At 52.2% G+C, this 20,650-nt stretch overlaps 1 protein-coding gene across 1 annotated transcript in view; it reads right to left on the bottom strand.

Annotated features, from left to right (window-relative positions):
- LOC106741125 (protein dachsous) overlaps positions 1-16,293 on the bottom strand; it is a 121,089-nt gene extending 104,796 nt beyond the window's left edge. The window contains exon 1 of the mRNA XM_014612795.1: positions 16,042-16,293. Within this exon, the coding sequence (XP_014468281.1) occupies positions 16,042-16,293 (252 nt within the window). The remainder of the gene's footprint in view (positions 1-16,041) is intronic.
- Positions 16,294-20,650: the final 4,357 nt, after the last annotated feature.

Below are 20,650 nucleotides of genomic sequence, written 5' to 3'. Positions count from 1 at the left end.
CGAACAGGCACGACTGTGTCACGCGGGCGTAGATATCTCCGTTAGAAACGAATCCATCATCGCTCGCGGAACTGGAGAGAGATAGACAGCAAGAGAAAGAGAGAAAGAGAGAGAGATTGCCGCGATAACTACCGTATAATATATTAATTTACTCTCGGGGCAACACTTCACACGACTGGAAACCCCGAAGAGCAAGGAAGAGAGAAAGGTACCCTCGAGCGATCCGTGGCGACACGCGCTGCTCTCGATCCGAAAAGAAGAATATCGAGTCGCGCAACCTCCCTTATCCATTTTCTAACCGTCGAGTCACCGACGTCACGCGTGTGCACATGTGCGTAGAAATCCGCGACGCGACGAGGGCAGTGTATGCGTGCGTTGTACGTCCGGCACTCGGCAGGATCAGGACCGTGCATCCTCTGCGCGGGCTCCTATCGAACGGACCCATCGCTTTCCGTTCGCGCCGGGCCTTGTCCCGTGTCGGTCATTATCGGCACTCATTATATTGGAACCGATCAATCACCTCACGTCCGAACCTCCGCCGGCAACCTCCTCTCGCGGAGTCGCCAAGTATCCGGATCCACGTGAAGGCTCGGGCACACCCGCGTGCATCGGCCGGCCGGCCGGCCGTCGGAGATACGCCGTCGAAAAAAGCCCGGGGAGTTGCGGGCTAATTACAATGTTTCGTAATAATGTTCTGTGCCACGCGGTAGATTGCAAATTATTTGGATACAAAAAAGGCGTACACCTCCGATCCGCCCGGCGTAATGGTCCGCCGGGCGAGCTTGTGGCGGTAAAAAAACGCCTCGCGAATACGCTTTCTCGGTCGGCCGAGTCCGATCGGTCCGAGCGCGATGATTCCTCGATGATCTTCATGCCGATCTCCTTTAAAACTTAATAACGCGCGCGGCTGCGGCGCAAGCAGTGTGATCGACGGGGCGGAAGGGGAGGGAGATACATCGTTATATTTATTAACTCTCTTATACCCCACTTTTACTGGATTCTCTTCGACAAGGACTGGTCTTTCTAATTGATGTCCGATGTTATAACGACACAGTTTGTGTAACCGGGAAAATTGAAGCGAAATTGAGTTATGAATCGCTGCGAGAGCGTTTACGTCGAGGTGGTCTTATTGTCACGTGCATCTTCAAATTATAATTTACAGCTGGAAGCAGACGCGATGTGAAAAATTACGGAGCACCTCAAATATTTTTAACGAATAACAACGCGTCTGAACTGACGCGTTGGTAACAGCAGCATCATGTAGCTAAATGTAGCCTACAGTTATTAATTTCAAGTTGAGCATCGTTTCGCGCGTTTAGCGCTACTCGAGCCGATAACGTCCGCGTCGCGGTATCCGCTAATGCGGATTATATCGGTGCAAGAAGAAACGCCTCGCTATCACGGCGGCTTTCCACCGCGCTACGGTACTGTTGGCAGGCACAACGGCGATGTATAATGACCGCGGTATAAATTCATAACGGTGCATCGAGCGTAATTAGAAATTTTTCAATTCGTCCGACCAACGGCGGCTCGGCGCGTCGGCGGAACGGTGATAAATCGGACGTTTCGTAATTGCTATCTCTATTATTGCCGTTGTCGTGTGTGAAAAGTGATGAAGATACCTTCGCGCGCGATGAAGTACAAACCTTTGTCCTCTCTTGTAACTCTTTCGCGTAAACGTCGTGCAACCTATGACAGGATATGACGTACTCGATGGCTCGCGGGGCCCGACGGCCACGTCAGCTCGCCGGCTTTATGTTAATAGGTGAAACACAGCGAGGAAATGTCGTGTGCCGCGTGCGCCTGCGAAAATTTATGGCTGACATTTCAGCTACGCTCGCGAGACGAGGGAGAGATCGACGAGGCCTTCCACCGGGTATCTTGGCGGGATCGCTCGCGGAATCGCGCGATCCCTCCGTAGATCCGAGGAATAAGGAAAACGACGTTTCGAAAGGTGCCGAGGGTGCGGCGAATGCATAGATCTTATCCAACTTATCGTACTGATACACTCGGGGGGACGATCGTGCGTTTAGGTAACAACAAAGGACGAGGCCGCTCTATCGTATCGATCGGCGCTGTTTAAACCGAGAAATAATTCGAATGGGGTGTTAAATCAAACAAGGATTAATTAATCAAACCGCGCGTCCGCATTAAACGGCGCAATTGACGCGCCGGCCGCGCGAGAGGAACGCAGAAATAAAGGAATGTCGGATATCTATTCAGCAGGGGCGTATATATAGGTGTCGGCGAAGGAAAGGGGCGGTGGAGGAAGAAGGGGGGAGGGGGCACCGCGGCATAACGAGTCCGGGACTGCCCCCGATGGCCGAGCGGTTGATTAGCAATTTTAAAAGCAATAAAAACGATTCATAATTCGTTGGCAGAAAAAGCGGCCGCGCTAATGAGAAACTGCCGCACTCGTTATAGTGTGTGTGTATATATATATATAAATCTATATATATAAATATATATGCACACATATACACATGTGGGTATATATGTACGCACGATGCGCCGTGTGGTTGACTACCTGGACGCGTTATGGGGTATACCCGCGCGGGCCGGATGATCCTCCGCTCCGTTATGAGGATCCTGCCGAAAACCTTCAAACCACGGCGGAACTTGACGCGCGATGAGATTTTAGTATAATGGATAACGCGAGGGTAAACCACCGTTGGGTGATTCCGGGCGAGCCGCTAAATTGCGAGGAAATACTTTGTTACTAGACAGTGATGTACCGCGGACGTTTAATTAACTCTCGGCTTAATAACGATGTTACGAAGAGATCGCGCACCGCGAGAAAGAGAGACGACGATCACCTGCCCCGACTCGGTTTCGGTAAATTGATATTTTTAATAAACGCAGCCTGCTAATTAGCTTAATTACGCCTTACTACCGTGTGCACTCTATTCCGCTGCGCGTCCGCGCTACATGCTTCTCTGTGTGTGTGTGTGCGCGCGCGCGAGATTCGAAGACAGGGTGATCGAACTTGGCCACTTACCGACGCACTTCGGGCCGCGTCGGAGTGAGCTCCCTTCGATGCTGCGATCGATCCCATTTCACGCCTCCCCTCTCGTATCTCGAGAAATATAATAACCGTACCGCCGCGCCAACGTTATCACGGACATTAGAGTGTACTCGGGGAAAGAGAAGCGGAGCAGACGATCGGGGCCGTGGTATCCGTGGCGGAGTATGAAAAAAAGGTTGAAAACGGCGCGAAAGGTAGGCGAGCGGAGCGCGACCGGGCCCTCTCGTATCTGAGTGCTCTCCCCTCATTCTTGCACCGCTCGTCGTTATCTGCATAATTAGTTACTCCGAGTATATATACTAACGCGCTTGGAGAACAGGAGCGACTCAATTCGTACCGCTCGTCGGCCCACGGCGCTCTCTCTCTCTCTCTCTCGCTTCTTTGAGAAATCAAGAAGGGATGAAGAATCGGCGGGGTGAAGAAGGTTTCTCGAGAGGGGGTCTCGCCGCTCTAAACGCGCTCCGATATTGGGTGCCCGGTCAGGCAATATTTCTTCCCGGCGGATACCGGGAATGGAGACGGCAACGACAGGACGGAAGGGAAGAAGGGAGAGATAAAAAGAGCCGGGGGACGAGAAAGAGAGAGAGAGGGCGGAGAGAGAAATTCACGCGGGGGGAAGGGGCGTGAGAGCGATACGCAGACGTGTACGCGGATGAGAGCGCGTACATGTACGCTTTGCGCTATCGCCCATCGACGCGTTTTAATTCAGAAGTCGCCTGCTTGTCCGCCGCAACGTGCCGCAGTTGCCGATGCTGGCCGATTCCGTGTATACCTGATCAGCGAGTCGTTCCGCAACGAGCGGCGGACGCGCGCAGCTCGTTGCGGAACGACGTGAAAAACATGCGTGCGCGCGAAGAACGGCGCTAAAACGGGAAAAACCAGCGACGCGCGAACGCGTCGCATAATTTAAGCCGCGACATTCGTCGCGTTAGAAATCTCCGGCGAATTTTAAAACCTAGCCCCCCCCCCCCGTGCCGACTCGATCGCCGCGCCTCCGGGCTGCGTAATAAAATCGGTCGATTTAAGGGGCTAATTTCGTATGACCGCGCAGTCGTAAAATCAGGCTCTCTAGGAATCTCGCCCCGAGAGTGTGCCCTTCGGCGCACAGGAAGGGGGCGGGCGTTTTGTTCCCTTTGCGCGCTGTCAATTATCGGCGAACCTCGCAGAAAAACGCGCTCGGAAGACGCTCGCGCGCGGAGACGGCGCGCGTTACAAAGCAGATCCGTGCCGTGCCGGTTAAAGAGCGTACATCGAGCTAATTATTCAAGCTTGTCATCGGGCTTCTCTCTCTCCTCGGCCTCCCCCCATCCAGGCTGATAAGCGTTTCCGCACAAAACACCGGCAAAAGTCGGTCCCGGGCGATCCTTGCGCGACCGATTTGCATCGCGCCGGATTTAATTGGGCCGGATCGCTCTCCCGCTCTCTGTCGGCGCGGTGGAAGGTTAATTATTTATATATAATTGAAGGTACGTAGCGCGCGCGGTGGTAGATCGCACCGATTGCGTATTTCGTCATCAATAAAGTTTTGCGCAGGTAGGGCCCTCGCGGTATCGCCTCTCATCTGCGAAAACATCCCGAGGGCCTTGGAACCTCTCCTCCCCCCCGCTCTTTCTTTCTTCCTCGTATGTCCGCACTCTCTATCTCGTTCTCCCTCGCTCTTTCTCTCCCTTTGTCTCTCCCGTACCTCGTCTCACCGCAGACGGGCCCATCCGAAGTCACTCCGTACATACAAGCGCGTGCACACGATGCACCCGATTGTACGTTCTGGCAAAAGCGGCCTGCAGTCGCATTAATATCACCGAGATGATGAATTACACCCGGGCGGTTTCGGTTCATTTTTATTTTCATGGCAGCGCCTATCGTCCCCGGATATGTATATGCGCTCCGCTCTTATCGCGTGTACATATTGAATCGGCCGGGCGGCAGCCCGTGCGGACGGATCGCGGCGTTCTTACAATTAAAGAAACGGACGATACACACGGAGTAGACGGTATCGCTCCATCGAGAAATACCTCTTCCGCTACGCACGTTCGATATCCCGCCCGATGTTCGTCCGACGCGTTAAAAAACGTCAGATCGCCGCGTGTCGTTCGCGCGTGAGACCGTGCGATCGCGAGTCGCGCGCGGGGAACCAGTTTTAGATCATTGAAAATAAGTTAACGATACTCCAGAGAGAAAGCAAAAAGGAGCAGAAAATAATGAAAAGGAATTAATGCATCTTCGCATGAAACTTCCCCCGACGACGACGTTCGTCTCTCTCTCTCTTACTCGCGCTCGTTTCTCGCGCGCGTCTCTGTGCCCGACACGAATTCAATTAATTCGCGAATTTGTACTCCTTCCGCGCGTCCGCATCAACTCGAGCGACGCGTGATTTATCGCGCCGCATTCGCACGCTCGCTCGCTCGCGCGCGCACGACGTAATATAATATAGCATCCCGTCGTTCCCGACATACCGCCGGTGTGTTTTACCCGAGGACTCCCGCTAATACACCGCGGCCGCGGATTCCAGATTTCTGATACGACGTACGTATCGACAGGCACGAACCTACGTCGCGGCCGAAGAAATTTGTATTCCCTCGGCGGAGCGCGCTGCGTAAAGATCTCCGCGAAAGGTTCGCCCGGCGCTGACATTTACGGTGTACGCGTACATATTCACACACGGTTTAGGACGTTTAACATTTCGCCAGCATGTTCGATTCCCCTTATTTATGTTGCGCGCGCTCACCCAACTCCTTGGCAGATTTGTTAGGCAAGTACCCGATGCCATATACGCGCGCGCGCGCGCGCTCGCGAGATTAGTAGATGCTAGATAGACCGGGAGGAATTGGTCAATCTCGCGGCGGCTGGATCTCCTCCGTGTTGCCCACGGCGAGTGTTAGCCGTCTCTCACGTCCCGATTGCTTTACTCTTTACCCCAACGTCTCGCGCACCAAAGTTCATCATCATCGTCTCCGTTGCGTTACGAGAGCGTCAGATCCGACCTGCGCTCGCTGTTTCATCCGGGCGTCGTTAAACAATTCTTTGTCGATTATCCGTTGCGAAATCGTAACCGGTACACCCGCGGCATATCCGACACCGACATCGATGTGAACTTATGAGCGATTGCGGCCAGCGAAACGTTGCCATTTATAATATTACAGTCGCTTCGCCGCAATTACCGCGCTTCGAATGATACAATAATGAGAGGGGAATTGTATCCCGCGCGATCTCCGCGGAATCTCAAATCCGCTGTGCCCGGCATGAAACGTGAAATCTTCCAGATGAAGTAAATGCGTGCTCCTGGAAGGTCACGGGAGGCAACGATCGGAGAATCGAAGGATCGAGGAATCCAAGAATCGAAGTATAATAGTATTGTCCGACCAGGAATTTGCATGATTCCCGGATAGCGATTGTAATCATGAATCTCGCGGTAGTGTCGAGTCCCTTGATGAAGTCTGCATCGACTTGTTTCACGGCATACACTTCGCTTCTCCCCTGTCCTCTTCGACTTGGAAAATATCCTTACAAAAATATTTCATCGTTTTTAGTCCGCAAAAACGGTTAATTTGAATAATACAAGAATACATTCAGCTGAGTGACTCCGTCTTTAGATCGAGAAGGGACATTTTCCGTAAAAACGTGTGATTATAGCGGATTGCACATAAATATATCCGGGAGATATAAACGTACTATCGAATATTTTAAAATAGTGAAAACGTACAATGCCGTGTAAATTTAAGGTATGTAAATGTATATTTAGCAGAGGGAAGGCGGGAGGAAACGAAAGAGAGAGAGAGAGAGTTTCGGGGGTAAAGAGAAGTCGGAGAAAGAGACAAGGAAGAAGCGGGATCGAGTGGGTTCACAGAGAGAGGGCCTAATCAGCGCGCTAATGCACCGATCCATCATGTCGCGAGGTGACCGCGCCAAGATAAGGGACCGTACACACCTCCGGGTCCTAGGCCCGAACGGGGAGCAGATCCTCGGGGGGCGAAGGTATACGGGTGGTGGCGGATCCTTTTGGCGACAGGTGCTCGACGGGAGTGCCTCCTTCCCGTGCGACCTTACGAGGTGCCTGGCGCATACCTGCCGGCGCGGCGCACACGTAGGTCCGACGTGAATACGCCGCGGTCTCTCGCTCGCGGCGAGGGACGCGTGCGAAAACGAGTCTCCCGGCGCTGCGTTGAAAGTATAAGCGGGCGAGAGAGTCAATTTTATTCCGAGGCGCGAGCTCTGACGCGACCGGCCGAAAGCTTGTCGCTCACTCGTTCGAAGCGTAACGAAACGGATGATGTTACGCATCCCGCTTTACCCGAGCGGTCGCCGGTGCTGCTATAGTTACGGACACCTTAAACGTTCGTCCGTTGAAGGCGCGATCCGCTCGATTAGTCTCTCTTCTTTCACGCACCGTGAGCGATCCCTTACTCTACGTCGTACGTTTTGGTCGTCGTTGATTCGCGATGCGGCCGCTGGGGTAACCCAAACGAAGTACCGCAAGCTTCTCCCGGCGATCCTAGAGACGACCTAAAGCGATATAAAACGACGTAATTATATCGAATAACGAGTAATAGTGATTTATTGCTCAATCCCGAAGCTCCGCGGGTACTCGCGGCCTCTGACATAATCACAATCGCGGATCCTCCCGGCGACAGGTGTTAGACGGGAGTGTGTATTTCTCTGGGGTACAACGCCGCGTGCACACTAACGTGCGCGAATAAAGCGCGCCTTAAGACCTAATTAAAATTCATTATCTGACGCTTTCCAGTCCACAATGCCGACTTAGGCTCGAATTTCAGGAGGAAATCGTGAAGCATAATAACGGAGGATTAATCAACGTGTTGCAAGACCGTCGGCCGTTTTGCAAGGAGGAATCCGAAGGACTGACGGCACCGAGGGGCTCTCTCTTTCTCTCTCGCGCACAGCTCGATGCAGCCCGCAGTGCATTGCGCAGTTCCTTCCAAGAAGAAATCGTTAATGAGCCGACGCACGCGCGCTGTAAACGCGCGACGCTTCCACCTGACGTCCCTCGCGATAAATAAGCGACGCGATTATAATCGCGGCGCGTCGGCAATTATGCAAAAATCCGAGTGCGCGTTATAGCATCGAGGCGGCTTTAAGCGCGCGACCGTCCACGGACTAATTAACCCCGACTTAAAATATTTCCAGTCAATCAGCGCGCCGTAACTTCACGGCGACGTCCGGCCCGGTGACATCTCGAGAGGCTCCGCTCGGGTCACCCTATCTATATTAGTCGCAATTAAGACTCGGAGGCTCGCGCGTTTTTAAAAGGGCGTTATCAGCGCGGTGCGCCGCGCGCCGCTCTTTTGGACGCACGGCTCTTTTTAATAACATTATTTCGCCGCGCGAGTTTCGACGACTCTCTCTCTCTCTCGGCACTCTCCGACTCGCCGGACTCTCCAAATTGGTATACGGCAACCGGTTTCCCATGGGGGCGCGATAACGCCGCCAGTCCGACAGATGTTTCTTAACACCGAGACAGATACGAAGACCCGAACTGTCCCCCGCAATCCCGTGGCCGACGAGAAAAAACGTGTACGAGACGAAACGAGGTGGTACGGGAGGAAGAAGACGGGGGAGGGAAGGGGGACGGCGGGAGATGCGAGAAACGGTGAGAAAACTCGTCTCTCGCCGATGGCCGACTTTCCCCTTTCGCCGCCGTTCGCCTTCGTGTCGCCGATACTTCGAAAAATCGCGCCGTTATTACCGGCGGAAGACGTTCCCGTCCACGACGTTAACGGCGCGATTAGCGACGCGCGACCCCGAGGTAATCTCCTTTTCATTCGTGCGACTGATTCGAATCAGCGCCGAGGACGTCGCGACGCGAAAGAAAAAGGACGACCGACAGACGGGGGGTTGAAAGGGAGTTTGCGGTCGGTGGCGCGCTGCATCAGGCCGGACTAGGATAAGACCAGCTTAGAGATTGCTGCGTTTACGGCCAATAAAGTCGGCTTCTTGTTGGCCGTTAACATGTCAGCCCCAGTTTTTCATCGGCGCTGTCTCTTTACCCGCATTTACTCCCTCCACGTGTCTCTCCGTTTCTCTCTCTCCCTCTCCTTCTCATCGACTCCGGCGTCGCGTCCGCCTCTCACCGTGGGCTTCTTTCTTCTCCATTTCTGTCTGTCTGCAACGCGTGCCACCGTCTTTGGTCGCGATTCGCGATTTCCCATTCCAAAAGGCGCAAAAAGAATCAAAGTAGCGGCCACGGGGCACCGAGCGAGAAGGAGCCCGAGTTATCGGAGAGAGAAAGAGAGAGAGAGAGAAACCGAACGAGATGCATAACGAAGCTTCGGAATCGGCCCACTTAATATCGAGTCCCCCCGACACGTCCGTTTTGTTTCGTTGGCGTTACCTCTCCCGACATTCAGGCCGCGGCCGAGAAATGATAGAAACGCGGAGGCAGCGAAATGGCGAACGCAACGCGGATTATGCGGTCGCACGCGAGCCGCCGGCTCAATTAAGCGTTATTCACGAGCCGGAGAGAGTCGTTACGGCGAGCGAGATATCGCCTATATCGTCGTTAGGGATTCTAGGGTGATCGTGCCGATTCCGTTAGATAAGCGAAGGTGTGTGTAGTGTACTTAACGGCGGCGCGAGTATGAGAGATGCGAAGGGTCGCGAACGAGCGAGAGATGCAATCCCGCGCTCGGTCCAGCGATCCTCTTCCGGTGCGTCCCTCTCTCACGATCTCTCGATCCGTTTTCGCGCGTACCTACGCCAGGATCGGCTATCCTGAAACGTAAACGGCACCCGGCGTCAATTCCATCGCTGGAAATCGCCCGATTATTGTGGATGATCCGCCGATCTATGATCTGACCTCCTACGTGCCGGCAATCCCGTTCTCGCGTAGAACTGCAGGATGCGCCGAGAAAGAGAGAGAGAGAGATTTTGGCCGCGACTGTAGCTCACAGAAGGAACGGTGCCAAATCATTTCGCGAGCGGCCGTCCCGTTAAGATTATGATAATAATATTCCCGCGGGGACGCGAAATATCGCCGCGATAGGCATTCGATATTTCGCTCGGTGCTTGCTTAATCCCGGCGGATTTTTCTCTCGCCGTATGAAACCCAGCGAGAGGAATAATTAGCCGAGCCGAGGAGAGCGAAAAATATCCTTCCTCTCCGTCCCGTTTCGCTGTCCCTCTCTCTCCGCCATCGAAGCACGGCGAGGACAGGTTTAAACGATCGTCATAAGCGATAAACTCGCTAAATTATGGACAAGGTCCCGGCGCGATCGGTCCGCTCGCAAAATTGTTCGCCCGGTAAAAGTGCCCGCGCAAATCTCCCGCCGTATAATATCGCGTCCTCCGTGTAAATCTCGGATCTATGAAGGATCCGTGGGCCGGATCGATCGTTGGAACCTACACGAGAAAAATCAGAGAGCACCGTGTGTCGCTTCCCCTCCACAGCCCTCTCCCACCCTCCACCTGACCTGCGTGCATCAGCGATATGTGCGCGAATAATATCATAATTGGCGAGAGAAAGAAAGCGGGAGAGACGCTTTCGGAAATACGCGCCGAGGACAGGTTTAAATGATCGTGGCGAGCGATAAAGTCATTAAATTATGGACAAAGTCTGGGGACGCGAATATAGTCGCGCGTGCATTCAAGCGTGGCTATGTGTCCACGCTCCCGCGGCATCGCTGGGTGCATGCGATGCAACGTCGTCGCGCTAATGCAAACATCTCTCCCACCGGGCAAATGCCTTTCACTATGCTTTTACGTGCGGTGCTTGCACTTTGCACGCGTGTGCGCCTTTTTTTTCTCGCTTTCTCTCTCTCTCTCTCTCTCTCCCTCTTCCTCCCCACGCTTTCTTTCCACATCGCGTTGCTGTACATCTCTATTTTGATACCCTATCACGCGCGTTTATCCCGCTATTAACATCTCACTTCAGCGAAAAGTTTCCTCTCGCGCGCGAAACCTAGAATTAGGATACGCGCAGAAAACGCGCGTTTCTCACTCACTCTTCCTCCGTCTGTCTCTTTCTTTCTCCCCTTCTCGCCTTTTTTCATTCCTTTTTATCCGCGGACGCGCTGGGAATCGTCACGAGCGCTGCACCGAGGAGGAGAGCACACGCGTGTGCGCGCGTACGTGAGGGAAGGCGTACGTGGGTGGGCATGCGAGAGCCGGCCGGTGTGCGTTTTGACGTTTCGACTTTACAATCCACCTCGGCCGAGACCGGACAACCCGCGGAATTAAAGATGTAGATTGCTATCGCCGCTCGGGCGCGAGCACGTATAACCCGACCCTCGTGAATCCCCGCGACGTTGTATTCCGAATCCCGCGCGAGCCCGTGAGAGCCCCGAACACGGGATTTCGGGGTGGATCGAGCCGGGAGATAAGCGCCGCGGCTGTCAATTTGAATTTGAAATTATTATCATTAATCCTCCGGGCGAGAGCGCGCGGCGGGCCGTTCTAGTCCGGCGGTTTCGCTCTCGCCGAGCGTTAATGTTCGCTTTAACGTTCCACGCCTGATCTTTATAGTCTCGACATCCTTTACGCCGTTTTAATATCGTGAATCACTTTGTTTGCGCGCGCGCGCGCGGGAATCCCTCGCGACAGGCTCGCGCGAGCGCGTATCGCCGATCGGGGGAAAAGGGCGAAATAATAATCCCCGCAACCTGTACAGATACCATCTGCGCCGTCGACGACGGTTAGATCTCCTCGGGGTCGGGCCGTCGGTGAACGAAAAGCACGTCAACAGAGAGAAAGAGAGAGATCATCGGCGAACGTTTTAATTGACAAAAATAAATTCCCTGCTAATAACCATGTCGGATATCGCGGTGTAAAATTAAACGTGTCGTCATCCGGCCGTGCGAGCGGAGAAACGCGCGCTTCGACGTTTCTCTCTTCTCCCTTGCGTTTAATTGGCGTGACGATCCGCAGGCGCGGTAAATATCAGCGTTCTCTTCCCGTCATCGTTAATTCCCATCGATTCGCGCTCTTCGCCGGCCCGTCCGTGAGCACCAGCGTAGTATGAACTTTCGCCACTTATTTTTCTCGAGTGCCGTAAGCGCGAGTAAGTGCAAATCTACCTCGCGAGCAACCCGCCCGTCTCTGTGGACAATTCTCCGTATTACGTTTCCCATGAGTAGCCGACGAGAGGAGCGGCGATGCTTGGGCAATCTGGAAATTGCGACTCTTCGGGGTCGACCGGACGAACGGCCGACCGGCCGACTGGCTGGTAGCCGGCGAGCGCGGCGCGACTTACGATCACTAAATTCCAATTAACCGTACGGGCTGTGGCGTAACCGCCGGTGGATTCTAACTCATCTTAGACGCGTCCGCCTTCGTCGTGACCGCGCTTCCTCCTCGTATTTAATCATACCGCGCCGGGGAAGTAAGAAGGGCCGGCCGGCTCTTCGTGTTCTTCTACGTTCCTCCACGAGGTCAATCTCAAGGAGAAGATAACGCGCGCGCACGCGCGAACTGCTCCTCGCTCTCGGCCTATCTCCGCCGGATGAGCTAACCGTAACCGTCGGAACCAGCGCGTTAGACGCTCGCTGCGCTTTATAGCGGCGTCATTGCGCTCATATCATTGGGATACGCGACCAGACGCGAAGGATTCGCGGTCAGACGACTACGGTTCCCATTATAAGCCTCGAACGGCGCGCAAAACACCGAGCTCTCGTTGCGGGTAATAAAATAATAATGACATTTGTTCGTTTAGTTTCACTGAGAAGAGTCTGGCGAACGGCCGGAATGGTTGAATACTGAATTGGTTTTCATCAATGTCGCCTGACTGCTAGGTAAAAGTTCAATCATATCGCGTTAAAAATTTCGCGCACAGGATTCACACGGAGAAAAGGGTTTCTTTAGATTCAGTGTTACGTGTTTGTTTGACTTGCGTTTGTTTCATACAAACAAAATAATTTAATATCAAATATCATTTTGCTTGAATGAAAATATTGTTGTTTCACTAGAACAAACAATGTTGTTTGATAGAAAAAAAGAGTATTATTTATAGGAAATAATATTTCGTTTTCGATAAAAAAATTGATTTCATTATATATTAAATATACTGTTCCACTGAAACAAAAAAGTTCTTGGATATTCTTTTAACATAGTGCTGTTTCTTTCGAATAATTTCTCACAATAACCATTATAATGTTTGGGTAAAAATACGAGAGAAATACGTTATTTGACGTAAAGATATTTATTATTTGAGAAACCAAGCAATTCTGTTCGTTGAATCAAACACTCGTTTGTTTGCTCCATTCCGAAAGACAAATCTGTTTAAATTACAGAAATCTTATTAAATTTCATTCATAAATCAAAAAGGAATCTTTTTTCCGCGTACTTGCCCACTATTCCATGAACGTCGATTGCACATCACTTAGAGCCGCGATCATCAAATTTTTTTATAAAATAATAACACTCGCCTTTCCGGTTTCATTCTCAGTTTCCAGTTTCGCGCGTTTGCGCGTTGTGTATATGATTCGACGCGGCTCGCGCGGTCGAAAAAGGAAATTCCAACGGGACGAGGGGTCGTCTAGCGCTCGCACGTGCACGGACATGACTATGCGGATTTAATTAATGCCCCCAAAGCGCGTACGGGCAGACGCAATCTCTCGAAGAATTTACAGCGCGTTTGCGGAATATCCCGCGGCTTCCTTTTTTTCTCCCCTTTCGGCGAGAAAGAGAGAAAGAGCCGGAGGGGAGAGAGCACTATGCGTCGCGGCCTTAGCGCGTTATTGAGCCCCGCTACGCGCGAGGCGGACCCCATCAGGGAGGCTTACGTTAGTTTCGAAGTCTCATCTTACTCTCACGTGGGGCGGCGTAATGAACCAACATGACTTGCGGTTTGCGGGCCCGTGTTCTTGCCTTATTGAAACCAGTGTCGCTCATCCGTTCATTCCGCCGTGGATCCCGCGTCCCGGATCTATCCTAGGCGGCTGTTAGCAATTATTTCCGATGCTCTCTCACGTATCCCGTGGAACAGGTGCAACCAATTAGCCAATCATTTCCCTCTCGACGCGTAGCATATATTATGTATATGTGTGTGTGTGTGTGTGTGTATATGCGTAATTTGACGGCGTCGCAGTTTCTCCGATGTTCGGCCGACATTTCTGGAATTCTTCCGTCGCGCGATGTCTCTGTTCCCCGGGGGCTATTCCGCGCTGCCGAAGCTCTCCAAGTTCCACGGCGGGAACTGCGTTTCAAGTAAAGCGTTTTCACGTAAACCTAATACGCATTGTCCGTACTTCGCGCTTCCTCTCCTCACCACGCTCCACTCCGCGGGTTGTCCTTCATCCTTCTTGGCCGTATACTCGTGTACTTATCGTCGCTCTTACGCCGTTACGTAACCCGCGCATTCCACTCTACGTATCCCGAAGTGCACGGTCGCCGAGCCACGGTGGCTGAGATCTCGCTCGCGCGACTTTCGGCGAACTGGTCCTCCTCTTTATGAACGCATTCGCAGGGGCAACGGACGGGTGGCACGACGGTGGCCGTGAAATACGCGTGGCGTAAATTTCGGCGCGGGTCGCTTTGGCGAATTTTCGGCGCGCTTAAATCGCGCCGATGCGCTCCGACCCCGCGATGATGTATCGCGAGATCGAGCGAGGACGCTGGCGTGAGCGAGTGCGCGCGTGAACTCCGAGTTTAGAGGAGCCTGAGAACCTGAAAACACGCTCGCGCTGTGTTGCCATTTACGCGATGCGAGAAAATTGCACATCTCGCAGATTATCGAGTACCGCGTTCTCAACGAGATACGAGATTATTCGGCCTTCTCTCGGCCAGCGGAGGGACTCCGCTCATGATCGCGACTCCGCTTAATTGGATCGTGCGGCCGGCTGTTTTGCGGCAATTTATATGGCTCGTACTTTCCGCATTTTTGCGGGTAATTGCGCGAAAGCCGCGTTCTTCGCGGCGGGCCGAAGACAATGGGCAAGAAATGACAAAATTCCACGACGAGCTCGCGCGCGCTCGCTCGCGTCGTTCCACCGGTTCTGAATTCCAGGGTGTCGAGTGTCCTTGAGTCCGTACGCGGTGGAACGTCGTCCGACGAGAAACACCGACGTCGATTCCTTCGACGGTCGATCACGATCCCTCGACTTGTTACGGATGATATCTTCCTTGATGTTCCATTACGAAAGTATTTCCGCCCGTGTTCCGTCTAAACGGCTCTCGCTCGCTCGTCAAAGACGACGTCCGTTCCGACAGGCGCCGGAATCCGCCGATTCGTTGAATTCCGTCCGGGCTGCGCGTAGCGACCCACCGGCGGGCTCGCGTAAACAGGATAGAAATCTCGCGAGCTATCGACACCGACGGCACGCGATTATGCATGCAGGTATGCGTGTGCTGATCATGTAATCCGGTATACTATAGCGGCATGACGTTACATCTGAGCGCCGTGTGACGGATGGCTGTTGAATTGATTAACATTAAATTACACGTCCGTTCGTGAACTAAATGCTGTAACTGATTAATCAGATTACAAGCTTTTCCCGAACTACGACTGGTAGATTATTCCTCTCTTTCTTTCTCTTCTAGGATGTTGTTCCACGCGTTTCTTTTTTTTTTTTTTTTTATTTCGAAGCTGATCACGATGATACACGATGCTAATTAACACTTCCCAGGTAACGGAGTACGCGAGCCGCCCCCGATGTTGCGAAATACCGTGAATTAATGTTACGCGTTTAAGGAGACGGGCGATTCCGAACACACTCTAGGCACGCGTTATTTCACTTTTACGTCGGAGGCGGAGGAATAATAAGAGTGACACGTGTGCCGACCGACTTGCCTTCTCTGAATCGTGGGACTGTGTTAGCCGATCGATATACCAAACGAGGCACGTGTTTTTACACGTCACGCCATGCCTTTACAGATTGGTCGATCGATATAGCTTCAAACTGAATTTGCCATTCGCTACTTCTTATTTCGGTCGCGTGTCGCTTTCTTTCGGACCGCGGGAGCCGAGCCAATTGTAACAATATCTTATTACGGAGCCTGTTTTTTCGACGAAAAGAAAAGAGAAGTAAATTGTTAGTCCATTTCCACGTTGATTTCTCGATGCTTTGTACTCCCATTAGCAACGCCTGTTGAATGTTTCCGATAGGCAAACCCATTTCTTTCTGGAGAAGGGTCGTTGTCATTTTAAAAGGGAATAGACGTTTCTTACTATAAAATAGTAAATCTTGAAGAATCCCGTGTTTCAGATTCACTACGATTTTCTTGGGCAGTTCTCTATGGTCCTTTACGCCTTTTCTCCCGAATGTTCCTGGCAGGATCACATTCTGAGAACCATCCAGACTACAATAGGATGACCTAAACATCGTAGGCCTCGGTTATACCGGCGTGCACATTTTTTCGGTGCACCCACGCTCGCTGGACGGATCGTGAAACAGGTGCAAAGGCCGATTCGACTCGCTCGTCGTCGGTACGGATGACTATTACGGCCATTAAGGGCCGAATTTGAATCGGAAAGGCATTAAAGATATTTTATGGCCTCCCGCGGTGCAGGGCCACCGACACGCGCGTTTGGTGCGTGTGGTGCACACGCGTACGTGCGTACATACACGACAACATCCCATGACTGCACTCAATTATTGATATAAATAATATTAACGCCCGTTTCATCGCTTTTGTGTCCAATGCGCGCGGTGTCTGAACGGTGTCGCGTTGCACCATTGTCACTTACTGTAACGTTACCTGCTGTCGAGTATATTTTTAGCGGTTTTATTTCGGAACAGCGTATGCGTATCGGCAACTTGTAAAGCTCTCAATTGCTCGGCAATTCAGTCGTTCGCTGAGTCTATCAGACGTCGCGCGAAATAACGCGTTTCATAAGGCAATTATAGGGATCGTTTGATGCGCGTACCAAAGTGTATCAAGACGTTTTCAAGTACGCTGGAAAATCCATTTAGTTGACTCAAACAAAGTTTGGTTGATATGTGCTCAAACAAATCTTTCGGTTGTGGGAACCAGAGTTTGGTTCTTTGAACCAAAGGTTTAGTTCCCTGAGACCAAACTTTTTTTCATTTTCGTTCCCGAGATATGAACCTCTGATTGAGAAAACCACATTTTGGTTTCCACAACCAAAATATTTGTTTGTGCATATTCTAACAAAATTTTGTTTGGGTCAACTAAATAAGTCAACTAAACTCAAATAAGTTTTTCGATGTATTGAATACTATGTGATTAACGCTAACCGTTTTGATATCTCTCTGGTTGCATAACTACATTATATCTTGCTAAAACGTAGGATCATTTTTCCAAAGTCTCTAGTAGGTAGTCTCTAGTACGTAAATAAGAATCGCTTATGACCACGCGTCGAAATCTCTCAATTGACGCTTAGCCACGCGTTGAAGTCTCCCAGTCTACCGAGAAGAGACGCGCCTCCTGCCGTTGCGAGATGCAAAATGCCCTCCGTGCATCATATCACTTAACGCGCGCGAGTCGCCGCGATCTCCTTGTCCCGCGGTGATGCACGACTCGTCCTTAAACCAAATTAATTCCACGCCTCGTTACACCTCGCCATTTCGTTGCCCGTCGCGAGAAAGAGAGACCGACGCGCTTGTAACGCGCTCGCGCACACTCGGTGGTGCGGTACCGACTTGTCCCTATACGTCCACTCGTCGTCTGTTCCCCCCCTCCCCTCCTCTCCCCCGCGCACCACCGTGCTGTTTCTATTAGTGCGGCCTCGAGAAGGAGGCTGTATAAATTAATTAGTAGATATGTCCTGATACGTGGCCTCCCACCGTACGACGTGCCGCTATCTCGTTCTCCATCGAACGTCCGACCGCCGTGGGTAACGCATTACGATCCGGACGTAGCACGGGTGTGCGTGTGTGTGCGGTATGCGTGCATCCCGCGCGTACACGTGCGCGACGCCGCGGCCGCGCGCTTATACGCGCCTGTGTCGTGGCGCGGAGGTGTCGGTTGAAGGGAAATCTCCGCGGGGGGACTGTCGGTGGGTACTAACGGATCACTGAAGTGCATACACACGCACATACGGCACGCACACCGAGCCCGAGCCGCGAGAAGCCGCGATCCTCCTCGACGAGGATTATCTCTCGACTTCAACCGCGCTTCGACGTAATCGCTTAACACACGCATTACAACCATTACTGTGCGATACGTCGGTGTCGGATTTGAACGATAATACGTGAGCAACATAGTGTATTATTAGGTATTACGCTCGCGGTATCGAAGGCGCGCGCGCGGTGTGCGCGAGACGCGAAATGAAAAGCCGCGGGCTCGTTTCACGGAGATGTCGAAAAGCGAGAAAGATGGTCCGGCGCGCTCACGCGCAAGCTCCGCGATGTGGGCCGCGATAGCGTTAGGCAAATTTGCAGGATAATCGGCTCGTAAACGCGTCACGACGTACGAATGTAATTTCCTCTAAGCAGACGCGTGATCTACGAAGGAAATAAGTCGCGATAACACGCGCGCGCGCGCTCTTCGTCTAACTTCGACGATGTTGCGCAACACGGCGACACGATCATCACGAGTGACGGCCGTGGCCATAAATTCCGGCGATTGACTCTAAGGGGTGATTTCCTGAAGGTGCTAGAGTAACCTTAAATTTTATTCCCCCCCCCCCTTTGCCGTGCGTGAGATATCGGATATAAAATTACTGTAATACTTAATTAAATTTGAAGTAACCGAGCTTTTAAGCGCGTGGCAACGGCCGCGACGGGGCCGCTGTAAATCGCCGCTCGCTAATTAATTCCGAGAGGAGTCGTAAACATATCTCTTGCGCGCAGAGTTCCCGAGGAGAGTTTTCTCGGGCGCGATAGGGCGCGATTTATCTTGTTTACTACATCGTGGAATTGTCGCTTGCACTTTATCTCTATATACAGTACAGGATCGAATTCCGTGGATTCTGGGGAGATCGTATGGCCATGTGTGGCATGAATTGTAGTCGGATGAGTAACGGAACCGGTTGTACTTCGTGGTTGTACAAACTTCCGTAATACATAAAGCCACATTCACACGGCGGATGTCGAAAGCTACAGGAATGACGGATTGTTGCGAGACGTGTAAATCCAGACGTGAGATTTACTCCCTCGCCCGGACAACAACGCGTTTTACCGCGTTGCGTACCGTGAGAATTACAAGTTCCCGTGTGTGTGTGTGTCGGACATTGGATAATATTCCGCTAAAATATCTCGTACCTTACGGAGAGAAAAAGGTTCTAATTGTGACTCCGATGATGCTCTGAACCCTCTTCTTCCCACAAGGCAATCCCGTTCATTCGCGTGTGTTTCTCCGCGACATATGCGATCGTCACGATACTCCGGCGGGGAGACTGTCACACTACTTCATAATTCAAAATCATTACACTTTTACCGCGACGTTTATACGCAATAAATAATTATGTTTTCTTTTTCACCGAAGTCCGAGTAACGTATTGCGGCGCGCAGATTATTCTGTTGCTCAAAGAGCACTGACTACTGCCCGACGTTCATAGGCGATAAATTATTGCGCGACACGGAACAATTGAATTTACCTCGAATCCCGATAATGTATGGATCGCTCGTCGTCGGATGCTAGGATTACGTCACTCCCGTAACTTGGTTAATGGATGGCTAGCGCCTTCGCGTACCGACGTGTGAGGTCTATTAACGGGCCATTCGATCGTAAAGTCTCGACTATATAAAGGCCCTCGTTGTGTCGGCTTGTTTGCAAGCGCCTTTCCTTCGTCGAATCGATTTTCCGGCACCCCACGCCGCACCCAAATACACACGAAGAGGAATGCCGCCGTGTGATTGTTCCGGCCGATGGGAAAAATCTCGTGTCGCGTGCGTGTCGTCCCGTAAACGATCGAATTCTCTTGGATCACCCGTGTGTGTGTGTGTGTGTCGAGAGAGAGTTTGAACTCCGCTTGTACTTCAGCTCCGATCTCCCCGGTCGGACCTGGCGATGAGATCCGATCAGCGGACGTGCGCCTTCTCCCGCACGCGTGTACCTTTCAACGATCGCACCGTATTTTCTACTTACGGCGCGAAAAGAGAGGAGAAGAATTGTTTCGCGGCCGGCGGGTTAGCTAAAGACAATCGCGCGCGCAGAGCAGCCTCCGGTACTTCCGGCACGCGGTGCTGTCTAGAAGCGCAAAACCGAGCGGGAGAAGGAAGTGAGCGATGAGCTGACGATGTTGCGAGAGCGGCGAGCGCAGGGTGGCGAGGGGCCGTCGAGCGAGACGGGTAGAAGAAGAGGAAGGTGGTCCAGGGCGGTCGAAACATTCTCGGCTCAGGGCGTGCATTAAATATGATATATGCTTATTGAATTTGTAAGTAAAACGGCCGACGGTAGGACTCGTGGTAGTCGGGGATGCGCGCTCCGGGAAGGCGAATGAGCTTGGTGAAGAAGGAAGGGGAGGGAGAGGAGCAGGGGGAAACGAAGAGAGGCGGATGACGCGTACCGTCTTCCTCTCGCCCAGCTCTTCCTGCTGTCTCCATCCTTCCTCCCTCTTGGCACCCCTTTCTCCCGACTCTACAGCACGCTAGCTCTCTCTCTCTCTCTCTCTTTCTCTCTCTCGTCTTCCTTTCCGCTCTCTTTTGCTCTCTCGCTCTCTAGCCACTACCGTTTCTCTCTTTCTCTATCACTCTCTCTCTCCCCCTCTCTCTCTCCCTCTGGCCTCAGCTTTGGTAGCCGTGGTGGTAAAGCGTGCATAATTAGGAGGAATTC

This window comes from Dinoponera quadriceps, unplaced genomic scaffold (assembly GCF_001313825.1).
Source record: "Dinoponera quadriceps isolate SergipeBrazil2010 unplaced genomic scaffold, ASM131382v1 scaffold555, whole genome shotgun sequence".
Lineage (NCBI taxonomy): Eukaryota > Metazoa > Arthropoda > Insecta > Hymenoptera > Formicidae > Dinoponera > Dinoponera quadriceps.
Note: the sequence above shows the minus strand (reverse complement) of the source record. Positions and strands in the feature narration are given on the sequence as shown.